This window comes from Typopeltis vanoorti, chromosome 17 (genome assembly GCF_054136105.1).
Source record: "Typopeltis vanoorti isolate ZY-2024b chromosome 17, IOZ_Tvanoo_1.0, whole genome shotgun sequence".
Lineage (NCBI taxonomy): Eukaryota > Metazoa > Arthropoda > Arachnida > Uropygi > Thelyphonidae > Typopeltis > Typopeltis vanoorti.
In genome coordinates, this window is record NC_143565.1 from 94,271,987 (window position 1) to 94,294,242 (window position 22,256).

Consider the following 22,256-nt stretch of genomic DNA (forward strand, 5'->3'; position numbering starts at 1 on the left):
CAGTACCTATGTGCCAGACGAAGTAACCTTTGTAAGCTTAAAAAAGGAAATTAAAGGTATTTGACAAAGTTAAATGCATGAATACATTTTAGAAACCATCCATAATATGAAAAACGGTTGATAGTATTTATGAAAGATTTCTTTTTAATCAATACAAAGCGTGAAAAGTTTTATAATTCCATACCAATGAACATTAATGTCAAGTACTGAACCATCGTATATTAATGAACATTAATATAAAGTACATTAATGAACTTAGTGGTAGCTGAAGTTTGGTTCTTTAAAATGAATCAAAATTTTGATTTCGATATCAGATTCCAACTTGGTTAATTATTATTATTATTTCGTAACACCTCCAAGGAGTCCGAGGGCTCATCGAGGGGAAAACACCTACTCTACAACTCTCCATCTACTAACTACACCGAACCTGTACTATTATCATCTATATCAACGCCATCTACTGCCCATCACCACCACTAGTAATTTTGGCTGTAAATTGCGTGTGTTCTGAAGGGCCGATTTGTCTGCATGCGGGATGAAAAACCCGAGTTTCCAGGAGAAAAAACGCTACTACCGCCCTATGAGATCGACTAACTCACCTTCAACTGAAAAAGCCCATGTAAAGGTTCCTCCCGTCACTACGAGAATCGAACTTAGACCTTTTCTAATAAAAGGGCACCGTCGTTCTTCCAATTGCGCTACGAAGGCGCTTAAGTTTTAAACATTTCTAAGTGTTTTCTTTTTATTTTGCTTACTACTTGATTAATTCATCTTAACAGGGGTGAGAATATGACTTTTTTTATATAGTTTTTATTTGTGCGTCATATAGCTAGTAATTTAGTCTTTTGCGATTATGCAAAACTTTCTAAATTTAGAAGAATAAAGAAAAGTACTAATAAGAAATATGAGCAACTGGTACTATTAGCTCCATATTCTACATATGAATACATGTACAGGAATACCTTGCATAGCACGGTTGATTGGTTCCAAGAAGCGTTCGCGCTAAGCAAAACCGCATTGTTCGAGGTTTATTTATAAAGGTTTTCAATTTAATTTGTTTATTACAAAAATTTAGGATAATAAAAATGTTTAAAAATGAAAAAATGTTTCATTTTTATTAACTAAATAACAAATAAAATCTTCTTAAACTGATATAAAAGTTGTAGAAAATAAAAGAAATATTGCTTCAATTTTAGCATACAGTAATTTACTTTTTACTAAAGGAGTCTTTTAGTGTTCGTTGAACCATCCTTGTCTTCTTTGTCTCTTCAAATACTAGATCTCTGTAGCATTTGATGGCATTATTGAGACTTTTTCTCACTTTGATGCTTCTTTTCAAATTCGGGTCGGCATTTATGAGAAAGTCGGAAGCTTCGTCGATTTTTCTCACAAAAGTTGAAAGGTCAGCAAAGGAAAATTCTTCAACCATGACATCAGTGGGTCATCTTCGTCTTCTTCTGCTTCATAGGCTCGTTGTAGTGCCAACTCCAAAAGGGTTTCATCTTCCCGATCATTTGAATGAGAATCAATACATTAGTTCGCATTGTTACAATCTAAACTTGTAAAACCAAGATCTTTGCCCATCTGCACAATTTCTGTTGAGATTTCCTCTTTCGGTGTTGCAAAGGCAACAAAGCCCTTTGAACAATGCGGCAAGATATTATGCCATACGACTCTCATGTTGCTTTGAGTCACCTCTTGCCAAGATTCATAAATATTTTGAATGGCATCTTTGATGTTAAATTTCTTCCAAAATTCACTCAAAGTCCAAGAATCTTCTTCTGCTGCAGCTTTAATAGCTTGAGCAAAAGTTCGTCTTAAATAGTAAGACGAACTATGTAAGCCTTGAAAGTGGAGATAACGCCTTGATCCATCGGCTAAAGAATTGATGTTGTGTTTGGAGGGAAAAAAATGAATCTTGACATTTTCATCTAATTCAGTCAATAGAGTTGGATGGCCTGGCGCATTGTCTAATAAAAGAAAATTTTTAAAAGGAATATCATTCTTTTTACAATAGCTTTTAACTTCAGGGCAAGAACATGGTTTAAACCAGTCTTCGAAAATTGAACGAGTCACCCACGCTTTTTTATTCGAACGCCAATGAACAGGTAAATTATTCTTTGTAAAGCCCTTAAGAGCTCTTAGGTTTTCCAATCTGTACACCAACAGCGGCCTCAATTTTAAATCACCTGATGCATTACCTCCTAGTAAAAGTGTCAATCGATCTTTAGACACTCTATACTCAGCTTGTATTTTTTCCTTCTCTGCTAGAAATGTGCGCGATGGCATTCTTTTCCAGAACAAGCCCGTGTTGTCAGCTTTAATAATTTGATCATCTGTGTAACCTTCCTTGGCAATAAGCTCCTTCAATTCATTGGGAAATAATTCTGCAGTTTTAGTGTCAGCACTTGCGCTTTCACCTTGGATTCTTACGTTATGGAGTCCCATACGCGTTTTGAAATTGTAGAACTACCCGCGACTAGCTATAAACATTTCACTGGTTGTACCTCCTTCATTTACGCTTTCATTTTCTTTTATTTTGTCATATAGACTTGTTGCTTTTGCCTGGATTAGCATTTGACTCAAAGGAATCGTTTTCTGATTACAATCTTCAATCCAGATCATTAGAAGGCGTTCCATATTTTCCATTGTAGAAGATCGATTTGTCGTGATCACTTTTGACATATAAGAAACGGTGCTCATTCCATGTTGTTTAATCTTTTCTTTGCTCTGAATAATTGTTCGTACAGATGACTCATTCATTGAATTCTCACGTGCTATTTTAGCAAACGAAGCGCCATTCTTGTGACATTTTATAATTTCAAGCTTCTTCTCTAATGTCAACCACTTGCGGGATTTTGTTACTCCAAGAGTGTCTTCTTTGTTTTGTCTCTTTTCACTCATACTTAAATAATAAAAAATATTAAATACTAATATTAACGTAAATAATAAAATGCCGCGAGGAAAGAAAGTGTCTACGTGTCGAATAACTACTGCATAAACGTCGCTCTCAACTGTCACTTGCGGCGCCCGGGAGTCACCAGTCAGTGTTGACAATGTTAGTGTAATAATGATAAGTGTAATAATAAAAACCGCGTTAGACCAAAACCCGCGTTGTTCAAAACCGCGCTATACAAGGTATTCCTGTATTAAGCTTTCTGTTGACTCAATGATAGCATTTAATTTTTGAGGATTTTTATTTTATTTTATTTATTTAATTATTGTTTTTTTTTTTTTTTTTTGAGCAATAGAATATTTACGATTCCGCTAAACCAATTCACTTCGATTCCTTTTTATTCTTCTTTTCTTTTAGTTACGTTAATGATCACCTCAAAAATTATCTCATCGGTAATGAAAAAGCTAGCAACGCGCTAAGCACAAATATCGATCTGCGAAAAGGAAGGTGATCAGTGTACTGTCACAATCTTTGACACATATTCAACACACCAGGAGTTTTCGTACCAGCCTATCCTTTCCTGCAGTAGCATGCAGGTAGCGAGCACAAATGGTAAAACTAAAATAACTAGTACTATTGCTCTTTCTTAAGTACCAGAACGATCTTTTAAAATGCCGCTGAACGCATTTAGATAGACCTAGTGATTATAATTGAAATGTGTGGTTAAAAGTAGTTGACAAGCGGAGCCGTCATTTAAAAACTATTCTGTCAGTTGGTAAAATAGCATTAAATGACAGTTGTGTGCAAGCGACCATTAATATCGTAAACGCGTTTCATATTTTTCCTACGATTATTTATGTTATTATAAAAATTAATTAATAATAAATGAAATTAAATTTTAATCTTCCTGTTATAATTATTGTTTCTTAATTAATATTGTTTATTGTTTCATAATTAATAATTATGAAAAATGTTGACTGTTGTAAAATATATAAATACATTATTCAATATTTTCAAAATGTTGTGTAACGTAGAGTTCAACTAATTGCTTGAGTATGTACAATTATCGCCACCTATCGTGAAAATGTATATTCTGTCTTCTGCAAAGATTGCTGCGGAAAATTTAATGAATGTTTAACAAATAATATCTACTGCAGATGTTGTTTTAGAAACTAAATGTTAATAACCATAATGAATGTATATACAGGATTCTATTACTAGTGTGTGCGTGTTGAAGGCAATAAGGGAAGGCTTGAATTTGACGAAGCAAAAGCAACCAAGAGCCAAGTGTAAGTCAATAATTTAATTTTAGAAACGTTATTTATGCTGTATGAAGTATTGGTTTAGTAGTGTTGTTATAAAAGGTAGCACATAATTATGTATCTAATAGTAAGAAAAAATGTTCTATATTTATGACAATTATTAAAAGTAACGAATTTTATATAGTTGTTAATTTATTAGCAAAGAAGTCTTTTATTAGTGACAGGTATTCGATTAATATGAGGATAATTACAGAAACCTATGACTTGTTTAATATTAGTAAACAGAAAAAAAAAAGTTATATTTTCTATAATTGTGCAATCTTCATGCTACTAACATTTTGATTATTTATTCTACAGAAATTTCTTACATCGCAAAACTGATAATACAAAAATTTGAAATTTCTAATTTGGTCAAGTTAATTTGTTACTTTCTTATAAAAAAATTAAATAATTTAATAAATTGTATACTTTAACTCTTGATGTGTCTAATGCCATTAGATACACGAGTCGAGTCGATTAAAAAGTTTTTCGCCTCTTATATTCAAATAAAAAAAATGAAATTACTCCTGTACTTTTTTTTTATTCCCTAAAGTAGGAGGGGGGGATGCGTCATTGTAATATATCTGAATGCATTTAGACAGACCTAGTGATTATAATTGAAATGTGTGGTTAAAAGTAGTTGACAAGCGGAGCCATCATTTAAAAACTATTCTGTCAGCTAACTTTTTTGGAAGTCGGTTGGATCGGTTTCCCCCTTCATCATCGCTGAAAGATTATTGCTATTTATAGCCCCCCCCCATGGATTAAAACGATCATAATTTTAGTCTCCGTAGCGCAATTGGAAGAACAGCGGAACATTGCGCCCTTCGATTGGAAATGACCTGGGTTCCATTCTCGTCGTTACGAGGGGAATTCTTATAGGGCTTTTTCAATTGAAGGTGAGTTAGCCGATCTCATACGGAAGTAGCAGGGTTTCTTCTTCCCGGAAACTCGGGTTTTTCATCCCGCGCACAGACAAATCGGCCTTCAGAACACTCGCAATTTACAGAAAAAAAAAAACTGTTCTTGGCGATGATGGGCAGTAGATGGCGTTGGGGATAGTAGTGTGGTAGTTGAATTAAATATTCAATAGTAGTGGAGAGGGTGAGATGTATTTAGTGAAGTAGAGTAGAGTGTCCTCCCGCGTGAGTCCTTGGACTCCATGGAGGTGTCACGTAATAATAATAATAATAACAACAATCCTAAGTAGTAGTGGTAGTATAGTATTTTTGTTTTCTGAATTGCAGGTTGATAGAGAAGACTGAATACCTATTTCCTAAATTTCCATATAATTAGGATTAAAAGCACTTCAACTACTTCCTTTGTCCATGAAATGCGGGATGACAAGGGTACATCGAGAGATTTATTTTATTTTATTTATACTTGTGTTTGCGTTCAACGATCGATTTTGCTGAAATATGGGATTAAAAATTCCAATTTCCTACGTGGAATAATAGCCCTACTCGTCAATCATCAGCTAACTCAGAACCGGCTAAAAATTAAAATTAAAATAAAACCAAGAAAAATTCTTCTAGACAGTGTCTAGAATCGAATCAGAAAGATTTTTCTCCTTCGGATTTAGCATCATAGACCTAACCAGAAATTTACTTATTTCAATCTAAGCGTGTGCGTGTGCGTGTGTGTGTGTGGTATAAAAAAAATTTGGATCGCATACCATCACTTCTTTTAAGTCAGTGTTTCTCAAAGTGTGGTACGCAGACCCCTGGGGGTTCGCGAAAGGTCTTCAGGGGGGTCCGTGGCAATTTTTGGCTATGCATCATTAACGCATGGAATAAAATTTAAGTTTGAGATCGTAAAAACGTTCCTATTGTATCACTGAATAAGGTACAGAGGCATCTGCAGGCTGTGTAATATGTTTCTCAACAAACAGTACAATTAGAGACAACTGGGTAAAAACGGCACTAACTAATGAATCGCATGACCCCTCCCATATAAAATGCTGTATAGTAGACAATCGAAACCATGTGGTGCACCGGCAATATATGGTTTTGTTTGAGTGAACGCGTTAAAACTAAGAAATATATAGTGAATGTGTTTCAGATATTATATAAGGAATTTGGTTGAAGAGAATTAGCATTTCAACTGAACTGTCGGCTTGCCTTTGTCAATTAGTAGCGCGATCTTTTGTTAATACCGCACCAATCATATGAACGTCTTCGTAGCTGCTTTATTTCTACAGGCCTACCATTGCTGTCTGTTTCGAGTTCTGCTTTCACTAGCCATTTGTTGAAGGACTGTTCGTTAAATACGGTAATTTATTTTAGCTTTCAAATTCTTAAGTATGGATCACTGGTTAAAGACTGGATTTTTAAAATGCGCAAAAGAGGAACATAGTAGATACAAGTAGCTGTCAGCAACAAGAAAATGTTGATATTGTATCTGGATCAAGTGAAATTGATAAGTGTGTCGTCTGACATCTCTAAAGAACCAACTAGGAAGAAGATGAGAAAACTTCGTAAGTACGATATAAATTACTTGAAATGTGGATTTTCATGGACTGGAAATGAAGAGGAACCTGTTCCATTATGTGTAATTTGCGGTGAAACTTTAAAAAATGAAAGCATGAAACCATTTAATTTAAATCGCCATTTTGAATAGAAACATAATGAATGCAAGGACAAACCTGTCGAATTTTTTCAAAATAAACTAAAAAATTTAAAAGAATCTCAAAAAGTGATGTCGATCGTGTCAGGAGATGAAAACATGAAGGCTTTAGAAGCTTCATATCGTGTGTCGCTATTAATAGCAAAAAGTGGTGCAGCGGAAACAATTGGTGAAATTTTGGTCAAGCCTGCGGCAAAAATAATAGGGGAAATTATGATCGGAGATAGTGCAAAAAGATCTTTTGATCGGATTTGCCTTTCAAATAGTACCGTTCATCGAAGAATCACTGAAATGGCTGAAAATATAAAACAAACATTGTTATCCGATATACGTAAGAGTCCTTATTATGCGTTGCAGGTAGATGAATCCATCGACATTACAAATTTTGCAAATCTTCTAGTGTTCGTTAGGTACGAAAAAAATCAAAAATTCATGACGACCTTTTATATTGCCAACCCTTGCCAGAACATACAACAGGAGAAGAAATATTCAACAGTATAAATACCTTTATGCATCAAAACAAGCTTGATTGGAAAAGTTGTGTTGGAATAAGCATGGACGGAGCGAAATCCATGGTCGGATCTAAAAGAGGGCTTGTTTCAAGGATTCAAGCTGTTGCACCAAATGCAAAGTCGACACACTGCTACATACACAGGGAGGCTTTGGCTATACATATGATGTCTACAGACCTAAGAAAAGTTCTTGATGAAGCTGTAAAAATCATAAATTATATTAAAGACCGTCCTCTAAACGCCATATTTTTCTCTCAATTTTGCAAAAAAATGGGAAGCAACTATACACAACTTCTTTTCCATACCGATGTTCGTTGGCTTTCTCGTGAAAAAGTCCTTACTCGTTCATTTGAACTTCGGAATGAACTACAAGTTTTTCTTGAAAAGTTTGAATTGAAAAAACATTTACATAATTGGAAATGGCTCAGTCAATTAGCATACCTGGCAGATATATTTACTGTATTAAATAGTCTTAATTTATCTTTACAAGGCAAGGAAATTTCTATATTTCATGTCCAAGATAAAGTGGAAAACTACGTTGGCAAAAAATGAAGTTATGGCAAAAGCGGGTTGGTAATGGAGAATTTGACGCGTTTCCATCGCTTTATGAATTGCTCGCAAGTTCAAATGAACAAATTGATGATGATGATGTGAAAATTACTATCATGCAGCATTTAAAAAGCTTACAAATTAATCTAGAAAAATATTTCCCTGAATTGGACATTAATATTGAGTGGATAAGATACACTTTCAATAAAAACAAATTTATGCCAAAGGGTCTACGTCAATAGAAGAAAAACAACTTTTAGAAGTAGCTTCTGATGGTTTCCTAAAAAATAAATACAGCGAGAATACATTTTCATCATTTTGGCTACAAATACAGAATGAATTTCCTGAATTAACAGATAAAGCTCTAAGGTTCATTTTTCTATTTCCAAATTCATATCTGTGCGAAGTTGGATTTTCGGCCCTTGTAGATATTAAGACGAAGAAGAGGAATCGCATTATAGATGTCGAACCGCATCTGAGATTGAAATTAACAACTATAGAGCCAAATTTTGCTGAAATTTTATCTCATCATAAGCAATTTCACTCCTCTCATTGATGATAAATTATTTCAAGTAAAACTTTATAGTATCTTTATAAAGTTTGTCCTATTAAAAATAAATCATATTTCTTGTTTACATGAACATATAAATTCAAATAAAATAGATATTTAATTTTTTAATATTTTAAATTAATTTATTAATTTTAATTAATTTAGTCGTTTTAATTAATTAATTATTAATTAATTAATTAATTAATTAATTAATTAATTAATTAGGGGATACTTGGTAATAATGAAAATTTAAGAAGGGGTCCGCGATATCTGAAGTTTGAGAAACACTGTTTTAAGTAAAATGTACAACTAAAATGTAATTCATTCCAAACTGTTTTATACTGCTTTTATCAGAAACTATCGAGTAAATTTTTATTTGACTTTTCTACACATCATGTTGGCTTAGGAAATTTATGTAATAACTTCGTTTTGCGAGTGAATACTGTTATTTTTTCGATTAACACAAGAAGATAATTGTTTTGTTTACTTCACGGTACTTTAAGAAATGATGAATGACTTTTAGTGATATTTTATTGCAATATAATTTTACATTTAGATTTATTAATGAAAGCTATTCTAATTATCACGATCAATCTTGGTATTTAATACACAAATATTTCGTAAAGGAATAAATAAATATTCCGGGAAGGGTAGGGAGGTTCATTCGGTATCGACTCAGTTGGTATTGAAAAGACCTGAGTTCGAATCCTGTCTAGGGCGCGAAAAACTTTTATAAGGTTTATTATTGTTATTTTTCTGAAGATCAATTAGCCGGTCACATTGTGAGATGAAAGGTTTTTGCTCCTCCTGGGAATTCTGATTTTTCCTCTCACAGAATAGGCAAACCGGAACTAAGAACACACGAAATCAACAGATATATAATACACTACCCTCCTGAGACTTGGCTGCTCGGCCCGTAATTCCATAACAACGACAATTATAAAGATAGGAATTAAAATTCACAGGTGTGGAACAAAGCGATTATTTACCATTTCCAAGATATCTTTTTTTTTTAATATGAAAGATTTGTAAAATTTAAAGTTCAAGATAACGTTTGTTTTCAAGTAACAATTACAAGTTATTGAATTTACATACTCAAAATGAGAGGCGAGAAAAAGGAAGGCTGTCAAGAATAAATGGGTTATTCTTGACTGTCCTTCCTTATACAGATAGAAACAAGTTGGTCCTCTTAGGAAGCAATGCACTGATTTGACAAGTGGTCATAATCGGTACAGAAAAGGAGGCATACTAGTCGAGCGCAAGCTGTCTCACTTGGTAGGATGCTCCATAACAGGATGTAAGTAAAAGAAAAACAGTGTTGGAAGCGGTCTGTACTTTTAAAGGAATCCAAATAATTCTGTAAATGCTTGCAGAGCAATGGCAGACAGTGTAGCAAAATTTAACACAACAGTTGAATATGAATTGAAGAATAAATTCCGAAAGCTAAAAATTTGTATATACTGTATGTTCTGAATTAGTTTACATATAATGAGACTTCGGCCAAAAATAAGGAAGATGATGAAAAATATGAGGTCTCCAGATTACAATAACAACAAGAACAATAGATGAGTGGCATACATTAGAGCCACATTCAAAGAATTCGACTTTAAATCTTTCCTAGCGAAAATGAATAGAGATTCTAAGGAAACCCAATTTCACTAAGAAGTTGTGTGCAGTTTCCTTCAATTCTCATTGTGTCCGAATTTCTTTTCAAGTTTCTTTTATTATAGATGAAGCAGAAAAAACAGAATCAAAAAGCCGTAAGGTATGGAAAACAGTGTGAATATCACAATCAAATTAATTTTTTAATATGAGAGATAATTAACAATACCCAGGCAGGCAAGTTGAGGGTCGGATCTACAAAAATCTAAGGAGAGAGGAAGGGACGGGCAGAGACCAATTTTTGACACCCCTATCATAAAGTTTCCGAAATTTAATTTTATTTTTTAAAATCACAAATGTTTTGTAATTTAGCAAAGAAATATGTGTAAGAAATTATATTAAATTTCCATTTATATATATTTTTCGAAGGCATTAATCATCGGTAATTATACTATGTTTGCTGTCACTACGTGTTCTTTCTAGAACACACACACACACACACACACACACACACACACACACACACACACACACACACACACACACACACACACACACACACACACACACACACACACACACACACACACACACACACACAAACTTTCCAAGGTACACTTCTATAATACCTTACTATGACGATGGTGTGAGATGGTGTAAGACAAAATACAATAGCTTTTTCAAATAATAAAGAACAAACCTTTCGCTTAATAAGATTTTAGGATTTTCATCCTGCATAGCTGAAATATATATTTAAAAATTATTTTAAATAGAATAAAACAAAAACATTAAACCTTTAAATTGTATTTAATACGAACTTCCAAATAAAATAGTTTTTCGTTATACTTCACTGGCTTTTTGAATAACTGTTTGTTCTCATTACTGACAGTTATCATTATCGGAATTAGGTGATAATTATGTATATTATCTGAGCAAAAGTAATTAATTGAAGAAAGCATAATGGCCGTGATAATTAAAACTATGTTTTATTAGCGGCTCGGCATAGACATGATGTAATGTTCATTACAATTTTTTAGTTATTATTTGAAGAAAAATTGATAATCAATTTTCGAACATTAACCGTCTTTATCATTTTTTTTCTATTAAATTAATTTCATTGTCAGGCTTGCAGAATTAAATATGAGGAAATGAAGCAATAATTCGTGTAAACTGCTGAGTTAATTACCAACACGAGTTGTGATCTGAATAAATAATTTTAATAGCAAAAATTTCTTAACACGCCGAAAGACTGAAAAAGAATAACTGATTCCAGTAAATTTCCGCAAGAGCTCGTTTAGATTAAAATGATTAAAATGCTCCACTCATAAAAGTGTCCTTCATTTCTGCTCAAAGGGTTATCTACCTAAAATTTATTTTTATTTTTATTTTATTTATAGTATAGTATGAAAAGTATTTAGTTATTGAGGTATTGTCCGCCGTCTCCAGTTCTCTTTCTTAGCTCAGTGTTCCAGCGAGAGGTCGAGTAATTTATACACTCTGCCAAGAGATCTCTCATGAACAATATGGCAGCATGGGGCCCCTGGGCAACTGCCCATGCCTTAAGACGGCTCTGGTGCTACCATCTCTCCTTATCGAGTACCACTTCAAACATTGGATGGACTTCAATATAAGAAAAAAGAAAGTTGATGTTTCTTACTCAACGGCTGAACGTTGAATCCTTTTCATTCTCATAGCTTGAGAGATATATGTGTCTCCGTAGGGCAATTGGAATAACGACGCTACATTGCGCCCTTTGATTGAAAAAGAATCGTCGAAAGGGCTTTTTTTTTCAGTTGAAGGTGAGTTAGTCGATCTCATACGGAGATAGCATAGTATTTTCTCACGGAAACTGGGGGTTTTCACCCGCATAGACAAGTCGACCAGGAGAACGAACGCAATTTAGAGACAAAAAATACCAATTGTTATAAGCTGTGGTGGCCTTATGTGTGTTGATGATAGCAGTAGCGTTCTGTGTAGTTGCTGGATCAAGTGGTGGAAACGGGGAATTTTAGAGTAGAGTGCCCTACCTGGATCAGTCCTTGGAGGTGTCACGTAATAATAATAATATATTGGCTGAAATTATGGCTTAAGTAATTTAGGCTCGAAGGCAGTGTAAGCTCTCTTGTTATCTGTGTGTGATTGTTCTGCAGTCACTTTGTACATTTTTCTCCCGAAACAAAAAAAAAAAAATGAAAATCGAGAGAAAAACTATTCTACGCCTGTCTGAAAGCGGATAAATTACCTTCAATAGAAAAACCAGTGTCTAGTCTAGATTGAAACCCAGGCCCTTCTAGCCCAAGAACAATTGTTGCGATATCTTGTTCGTTGGCTGGTTGCTTCAGATTCCTTCCGAAGTACATACGGCTATTGTGTAAAGAGGACTATTATATCTGTAAACTATATATGTTTTCAAGTTTGTTTGTTTTTTTTTTGCTTTTTTTGCGAAGCAAAAACCCGAAGTTTACAGAATGGGAAAACTCTGCCATGTCTGTATGAAATCAGTTTCCCCATCTTCAGTTGAGAAGTCCTTATAAAGGTTTATCACATCCTATATGATATTCTAATTCAAGTCTTTTCAACGAAGGCATTGATTGCTTTCGATTGTTCTGAGGCGCTATCATTGTGCTAGAAAGAACCACGAATCGCAATCTCGTTCCACTTCAAGATTTCTCAAAATTAAATTTGGATTTTTAAGTTCCAAAATGAAAACGCATCTTCATTTCGATTCAACATCGAATTGAATAAAATGACTCATTGCAGGAGGGTGTGCATTGGGTTTTTATTTAAGAGTTCCTTGAGAGGACAGAGGAATGATAAGAATCTAGATGGCCTTCTCATTCTTTATCTAACTGTTAGGCTTTGAACTCTTAAGCGAAATCAAACAAAATAAAGTAAAATGAAATAAATTATTAAAATTACAGTGAACTGGAATTTTAAAAGCCAACTTTCTACTGTCTCTTAGACAACATGAATTAATTCTAGTTTGCAATTAAAGCCAATTGGGAATGTTTACTGGTCTACAATTGGTTTTGAAACCACTGATATATTATTGCTCGATGGTTTTAAAGAATAGTTTTCAAATTAAATATAACTAAAAATCAGGTTTCATCAAGATTTACATTTATTTGCTGAAATATCAAGTGTCAACTTTGTTTACCGAAGAATCGTAAACAGAGAATGCACTAACAATTTAAGTTCCCGTTTAAAACTTGACATGTTTTCAGCATTTCAACACTCTTATAGAAATGATTGTCTAACTGTTACGTAGAATCGTCATAAACTTTGGTTTATGAGTTGATTATACGTAATATCAAGTCATAAACGTTGAGCCTGATATGTGCCATAGTTAGGCAGATCATTCCAAACTGCATGAGTGTCTTTAAATTTAACCTTGAACTCGTTCTAAACTGTGCCAATCCCTACTGAACAATTTATTTGTCGTTGAATTTGCATTTCACCAACGAAGTAACATAACTAAACAACACCTCCACATCTTTCTTTGTTTTGGGGAAATCCGTGACACAGAAAGAGGGCAAAGCTGTTGGGATGAGGGGGTGCCGTAATTTCATGTTATTGCTCTGGTCAAGGAACAACATAAAATATCAGACCCAGGAGGTCGATTTTACATATACCCCCCCTGAAATGATTGGAAAGGGAAAAATATTTTTTCTTTTGCATTAAGAAGGGAAAAAAAATTCTCGAACCCACTCTTCTTTGAAGAAAACAAAGCTATACTGTTATAATATTGCACAACAGTGGAAATTATATGTATCGATAAATTAATGATTCACATGCGTAAATCTTATAATAAAGATTTCTTGACTTTGCAAGGTATCTTCGATATTTTTATACACCATCCCGAAAACGTTTACCTTTCGGTATCTGGTGAACATTTTAAATCTTATTTAAAGCTTCCAATAATTAAAATAATTATGACATTTGTTCGGAATTTCAAAACAAAAATAAAACAAAACATTTTATTTTTAAATTCTGTATAATTTTATTTAAAAATCTTTAAAAACAAAATGAAATTTTATAGTATTTATACTTAAAATTTAAAGTTAAACATAAAGAAAAAAAAATTAATATTTGCACACATTTTATCCAATTAAAATATTATAAGAACTAAAGTACTATAGGTTCCAATCTTTAGAAACCTATAGTACTTTAGCTACGGATCTGAGAAGTGTCGGGATAACCTTACTCTAGCAACTAAACTTTTCTAGTCACGTTCAGATCTCCAACAAACAGAGTAATCTCATCTGGTGACGAAAATCTCTATTCGTCAGATCTCACTGCTTTCATCCTTCACTCCAACATGGAAATTCATAGCAGTTTCTCTGAGTTTCTAAAAATGCTCTAAATGTATTAAACTTCGGTTCCACTTTTCTGTAATAAGCTATTTTGAAAATGCTGACATTTCTTCTTTGGATGACAAGACCTCTTGTATGAAACATAATAGAAAACGACTCTTTAAAACGCCAGATAAAAAAAGAACATTGAACTCATACACGTTTCATATCGCATGCGTGGCAGTTTTATATATTGCTGCACTTTAACTAAGAGTCTTCGTAGCTCAGAAGCCCTTTGGTCAGAAAGACCTGGGTTCGATTCTCGTCAGTGACGTGAGGAATCTTTATCTGATCTCTTTCGACTAAAGGTGAATTAGCCGGTCTCATACGGAGATAGGGGGATTTTTTCACTCGGAAACTCGGGTTTTTCGTTCCCCAGAACAGGCAAACCGGCTCCGTGAACACACATGGATTCCAGTCATGAATACGTCCCATAGGCCGGTCCCGAGCCCGGATAAAATTGCGGGGTTGGGGAAAGCAATGGTGAACTATCCTGTAAAAACCTGACCAGGGCAATGCCTACAAAGTCACCGTCCGAAACGACTGAAAGGGAAAACCAGGTAGGCTCTTTAACTTTTAAGTAGCAAAGATTGCATAATGTTAATCTCTAAATGTAAACGCAGTTAAAGACGCAAACTTTATGTAATGTTTAAGTAACTGAGGTTCTCGATTATATTATATTATTTGATTTTTAAAGAGATATCGCTTTTCCATTATATAGTCTAGCATAATCCATGAAGTCTCAAGAATTCACTAGACATTTAATGTTTATTTAATTTATTAATTTATTTATTTATAAATTAATTTAATTAAAAAACCTACCACAACGGGAAGATTTTAAATGCCGCTTTACACCGCCATCAGTTACAAAAGATAAGCATAATTAAAACTTTACAGACAGCCAATACAATATATCAAGTACCTTAATTAAAAGGAATAAAGAACTGAAACAGAATCTCTCACTCAATGGTTATGAACCAAAGACAATCAGAAAAATTCTTAATACATCTCCTGCAACTCCCTTACTTAAAGAAGATTTCAAAAATGCAATCACACTGCCTTACATCAAGAATGCCAAAAAAAAAAAAAAAAAGTGGCTGAGTTGCCTCATGAGTGCAACGTAAAAGTGGCTTTTTACATTTACTAAAAATCTCAAGATTCCTACATCCACTAAAACCTCCACATAACCCCCATGAAAAAACCAGGCGTCTATGAAATTCATTGCTCTTGTGGCATTTATTATGTAGGCCAGGCAGAAGGTCGGGAGAGATCCGCATGTCTGAACACGTAAAAGACGTCAAAAAAAAGAAGCGAACATAAATCAGGCCTGGCATTCCACACAAATACTACGGGCCATCAAGTACTTTGGCAATAAACAAAAATGTCATATATTGATTGTAACTGTTTTACAAGAAAATTTAAAGAAGCCTCGCAAATGATTACGATCCCTCCAGAATGCAATAAAAATCAAGGCTTAATTTTACATAAAGTATGATCTGCTTTCATCAAAAATTTAACTGTCACAGACCTAGGATATAACACATATGATACCATAGACGTAATATGAGCAACTACAGTAGCAATGTTCCAATACGCCATTTTTACCGAATTTACAGAATTCGGTTTTTACAGTATTTACGGTTTGTATTCTGGTTTATCAATTATATGTAACAGTTGTGAAGGTATCAAAACATCTAATATGTTTAATTAATTGTTAATAGGCTTTCGTTGTGTAAAACGTTTCTGTACCAGTACTCTTGATGATTGTTGTAAGTCTTACAACTTACGAAACTTGTCGGGTTTTAATTTTTTTAAAAATTTTTTTTATGATTAAACTCTTTATTTACATCATAATGTGGTCTCAGTACCGAAAACTACCCACAACTGCTAAACCACAGAAACTTACGTTTGCACAGTAGACTCTCGCTATTGTAAACTCGTAGGGACCATAATTATAGTGGACAATTTACTATAATGAATTTCTTTTAACATAGCTTTCCACCTATGAGACTTTGGTCAGGAATTTTCACTAGGTTGTTCTAGTGAGAGAGGCTGCTACAGTAAGTGTCGGGTGTACTTAGTTTCGGATCGTATTCAAAATTATTATTTTTTATTTGGGAAATTGTTCAAGGATGTAGGATAATTTCCTGCTACAAGAGGAGATTAATGAAATTTAATTCATCCCTGGTCAATGTCTTACAGACGAAGAACAATGACGACTACCATTGTTTCTTTTAAATCAGGATTGCTCTTTGTCGAGGGAGTAAACAAAATATAAAATTTTGAAAAGTAGTAATTACGTCATCCATGCTTCAGAAAAAAAAATAAACTATAGGAAGTAAATCCTTTTAGATCAAGGAAGGTCAATCGTTATAGGTGTCCCATGTATCAAATAATCGTTCTCTTTGTTTAACTTGGAACTTATCCCCGGACATCAACCCTTTACTATCAAAATTCCAGAAATATCCTGGAATTTCATCCATACAAGTATTTTTGTTATGCAATTATATCAAAAGATCGTGACTTTACATTTTTGTGGTATACTCTAAAGGGAGAACCAAATTTAATGGGCCTTGTTTAACAGAAGTCAGGTAATAAGTCACATTTTACCTATTTTTAGGAGAATAATTTGTTTATTTACTTAGTGTTCAATATTTGAGATGTTTTTAGGTCCGATATATTTACGCTTTCTCCCATACTTAATAATGTATTATATTCCCAAACTACCACGTCTTCTTCTTAGGTTGGCTTATTTGTCGCAATAAGGAGCAAAAACGCATGGCCTAAAGATAAATAAATATATATATATATATATATATATATATATATATATATATATATATATATATATATATATATATATATATATATATATATATATATATATATATAGTTTTATGAAAAAAATTGAATGACTAGAACCGAGATTTAATTAAAAAGGTTTTAATATAAACACACTACTAGTTTCGGCCTGTAACAGCCTTCTTCAGGTGACATTATAAAAGAAAAAACACTAAACATTGAGGGTTAAAAGACTATGAACAACATAGACAGTCTTTATACATAATTAGCATTAAAACGTTGTAGTTGTATTTGAAGCTGTTCTTTCATTTGTTGCATTGTTGAAGAAGGCTGTTACAGGCCGAAACTAGTAGTGTGTTTATATTAAAACCTTTTTAATTAAATCTCGGTTCTAGTCATTCAATTTTTTTCATAAAACTATGTATGTTAACCGAGTCAATGATCATTCTGTCATATATATATATATATATATATATATATATATAAATATATATATATATAAATATATATATATATATAAGGATGGTTCGCACAATTTTGAACTGCATGAAGAAAGTGGAAATGAAAATAAAACGGTATAAGTGTAAAATGTACTGTATTTACTGTATAATTCGAAACTATTAAGATGTGATGTATAATGCATAATTTAGAAACAATTTTCCCTAGTGCACCTCCTTGCCGAAAGAGCAATGTATTTCTATCATATGAAATCTAATCAAGCTGCAAATTTGGAGCATATAAATAGTTCTTTGTAGCTGATATTTCAACACTGGCTTAATGACAAACTGACGATGCTTTTAAACTAACCCACTAAGCTTTCTTTTAAAGTAATTTGTGTTGTCAAATATAAATCATTCCCCGTGATTATGCTCATAATTGCGAGGGTTTAACCTAACCTTGAGATTAAGAGTTTTATGTAATTTAGCTTCTCCTTCATATTATCATTAAAATCTCAGCATCTATTTTCTTGTATAATTTTTACGATGGCTTGAAACAGGTCACAGATTATCTGAAACAGCGTTTGCAGCTTCGAATGGGAATTTTCCATTAGGATTAGGAATTCAAATAACTGACTTAGTTTTGAGATGGGAAGGTGGGAAGCACTGTTTCCTTTTGCGACTTAATTTAAAACTGTGTTGTTACTTTGTGGTACTTTTCAGAATGGCACTCAACGCTAGAATTACTGTAGCATGTCTTAGAGAATGATAATCATCATTTTTTTCCTGCATGAGCAAGTCCGAAACATCGTAATATTAGAATCCTTTTAGATCAAGGAAGACCAATCGTTATATGTGTCGCATGTATCAAATAATCGTTCTCTTTGTTTAACTTGGAACTTAAACCCGGACATCAACCTTTTACTATCAAAAGCTTGAACATCACGAGTGAGCGAGCTATTTGAAGAGTCGGAAATTTGCGAAGCGTGAGGGGTAATTCTTAGCTGAATAGCGAAGACAAAGTAGTGCCAGCACAATGGATGCTTGTCTTAGGTAACATAAGTTTATACTTACTTCCCTGACAGGGATTCAGAAGCTTCGGCAGGGTAAATACAGTTATTTATAATTTGCAGTATTAAATAGTTAATCTTGCAATATTGTTACTAGGCGGGAAAAGGAAACATCTCTTTAGTGGAGAACAGTGTTTCTCAACCTTTTTTGGATCATGCCCCACCTCAGCGTCTCAAAGACTTGATGCTTCCCCTTCTAGCATAATAGTCAGCCAAATTCTGAAAAAGTATAATATAAATATGTATAAATATGTACATTTTCTAATTGCCTCCCAAAATATTCAAATTGCTTACGTTGAGAAACACTGGTGTAGAAGATTCAAGACTGCGTATTATGTTGTTCATATATGTTGTTCATTGCCGAAAACCAAAGTTTATTCATTTCTATGAACTTATGGTTGAATTTTCACGAACTGGCAAAAAATATTGCTCACTTTAAAGATATATTTAAATATGACAAAAACTTGGAGACTGGAAAGTATTCATTATATGCAGGATCTAATATTCACTTTATTTATATAATTCATTATTTATTTATTTATAGCGGTTACACGATATCAATACGATAAAGCCTAGAATACTGTATCATATTGATACTGTGGATGGACTAAGAGTCGTTTCTAAAGATAATATCACGAGGCCGAAATATAAATGGATAAGATACCGGTAATACATCTGTTGAATATATCTTTAATTAAATTTCATGAGAAAATCATCCACATGTTTGGCTGTCAATTATCTGAGAGCGCCATCTGGATAATTACTAGAAAAAAATGCAAAAAACAAACTCCGAAGATACAAAATGCAGTCTTTTTTTTTTTTGAAAAAAAATTCGATGTTTTCCTCTTTAAATTATAAGATTTTCAATGAGTGCATTCCCGATATCTTACTCCTTTGACTTAGGGTTAGATAATCGAGAAGTATAATCTCGCTGATGAGAACGATCATCCACCAATAAAACTATTTGCCTTCATTTCAAATTATTTTTTAATTAAAAAAATCGTTTTTTTAATTAAAAATATTATAAATTTCATAGTGAACAGAATGCCATTTTCTTCTTTTTTCCAGATGTGAAATGCATGTATTTCGATAATATGGAGTTGCCCGTAATAATCATAATATTATTACATATTTGTTCTCTCTCTCTCTCTCTCTCACACACACACACACACACACAGACGTAGGTTCAAATCTAGTCTAGTACGTAAGGAACATTTAAAAGGACTTTTCAGCTGAAGAAGTGTCCTAGAACCATAGGGGGTATTAAGGATTTTCCCCCTCTCGGAAAATGGAGTACTTCGCAAAATAGAAACAAGTTAGAGGAATCGTAAACAACAGCAGCAGCCAATAGACTGATAAACAGTCTTTTATTGTTTTGATGAAAACAAATTCGATTAGCTCAGCCTCAATCACCATTGATTTTACTTTAAGCAGTTCAGACGAATGACTGAAAGAAAACCCGATTGAATTCACTGAAAAGAATTCAATCTCAATAGCCAAGGAAGAAATTCTAAAGTAGAATTCTGAAGTAAAATTAGAATTAATGGAATAAAGTCGAATTTTAAAAACAGATGGAAGATTACAGAAATTTACAATCATCTATCTAGAAAAAGAAACTTGCTGTGACCTACTGTTAACTGGTTTAGCCGAAACTTAGCGTAATGAAAAACGAAATTCACACGATTGCACAAAACCACCGCTGTCCCAAGGACGTCAAGTGAATGCTCTGTTGAACTGTAAACTTCATAAATTTTTCACCTTCTGAGATTTTCATTTCTTTCATAAGTATTTTATACCTAATAAAGGAAAACTGTTCGACCAGAGGAGACCTTCCTACGCAGTTAATTAAGACCATAAAAAAAAAAAAACTCACTTATTGATCATGTGAGTAGAAGGTATCGGAATCCCTAAGAAAGGGGGGAACCAATGGAGGGAGGGAAGAAGCGCCCAGGGTTCCAAATCGTTCACGCCCTACTAACTCTGTTATATGCTTGTCGATAGTAAATGAGTTCCGCCTGTCTCCGAGCATCGTTAACTAACCCGGTTGTAATGCCTGTGGGCTGTTCTCCGACCAACACTCGTAGCAAGGGCAGGGGAAACAGGTTCGAGTGAACTAGTTGCATTTCTCCTTCTTCTCTGGCTAACACGTGCTCTGCCAGTATCGCTGGTTCTGTCGCTCTCCTGTCTCTGATCCTCGCCTCGTCCTCCTACAATAATGCCCCTGTAATGTGATCATTAATCAAAGATTTTTTTTTATTGTTATTCTCTTCTTGCAGTTGCACATAATACTCCATTAGGGGGCGTAGCGAGCAACTCTCAATGTTATGACCAACTTCACACCAATAGGTAGTGAATAACAACATTCAAAAGTTATTACCATATTTCTGGAAGTCACGCTGGTTCAATTTCTTATCCCCCTTTTCCTTCTCCCCCCCTCTTTCCTTTCTCCTTGTAGTTAAAAGCATTTGAATAATCTAAAGAATCCTCCCGTTGTGCGCACATGTTGGTGGATGTCACGGGGGTTAGGGGTCTTGATGTCCGTGCCTGTTAAAGAGTGCTAACACGTTTGGTTGTTGGATTGTTTGGAAAGAGAAAAGTCCATTATCATCGAAGTAGACCAACTGCATGAGTGGCTTGTGGAACTAGAATCAGTGTCATTTCCTTACCTACGATGGTTGCATGCAGCGGGTTACGGTTACTTGGTTGGCAAGGATACGCAGCTGGCTTGGTTTTGGGTAAGTAACAAGTTTAATGTTCTAGTATTCTCATTTTTATAATAACTAAGAAATATTAGAAATTATTCTGATCAACTACTTGCTATGAATTCTTCTACGAATAAGACTGGTCTATTAGCAGAACACATCTTAAGCTTTTTCTACTTTAAAATGAATTATCTCTCTGCTTTCCACATAATTTATATGATCGGCATTTTATAATTTTCCCCATTATAAGTCACTAGTATTGTACAAACGAGGGTTAATTTCTATTAATCTTTTTTGGTTGTCGAATGTTTTCGTATCTATACTAGCTTCTGTGCACTGCTTTGTAATATAAAGAAAGTATATCGTTTGAGCATTTTACAATATTGTTTTAATTTATGCTTTTAAGATATCAGCAATAACTGCAAATGGTACTACCAATTTGTAAATAATTATTGGTCAGTAAAACATCGCTTGCGTATGATTAATCATTCACACTGCTAAGAACTTGTGTGAGACAGAAGAGCTAAAGTTTATTATCATTTGGAAACAAGATTTGAATCTCATCAACGTACACTTTTAACATTTTTCATCTGAGGCTTAAATAGCCTTTCTCAGCAGGAAGTGGCAGATATGCCTTCCACCTTTCCCCCCTACCGTTTGTGAAACAGACCACACGGCAGAGCGCGCTGATTCCGCGAGGCTTTTTGATTCTGTGGTTACTTCATTTCATCTTAACCAAGCTCGTTAAGTTAATTTAGAACTTTATTAACAGTAAATTCAATTTATTTTGCATACAATCATTTCCTAAATGATGCTGAAATACGACATCGTTGGCAAACAAAAATTCATTCTTGTTCA

At 33.7% G+C, this 22,256-nt stretch overlaps 1 protein-coding gene across 1 annotated transcript in view; it reads left to right on the forward strand.

The window, feature by feature from the left end:
* Positions 1 to 21,301: 21,301 nt before the first annotated feature.
* Positions 21,302 to 22,256, forward strand: part of LOC150097655 (uncharacterized) — an 81,793-nt gene continuing 80,838 nt past the window's right edge. The window contains exon 1 of the mRNA XM_090406968.1: positions 21,302 to 21,431. Coding sequence (XP_090263094.1) covers positions 21,368 to 21,431 — 64 coding nt within the window. The 5' untranslated portion in view covers positions 21,302 to 21,367. The remainder of the gene's footprint in view (positions 21,432 to 22,256) is intronic.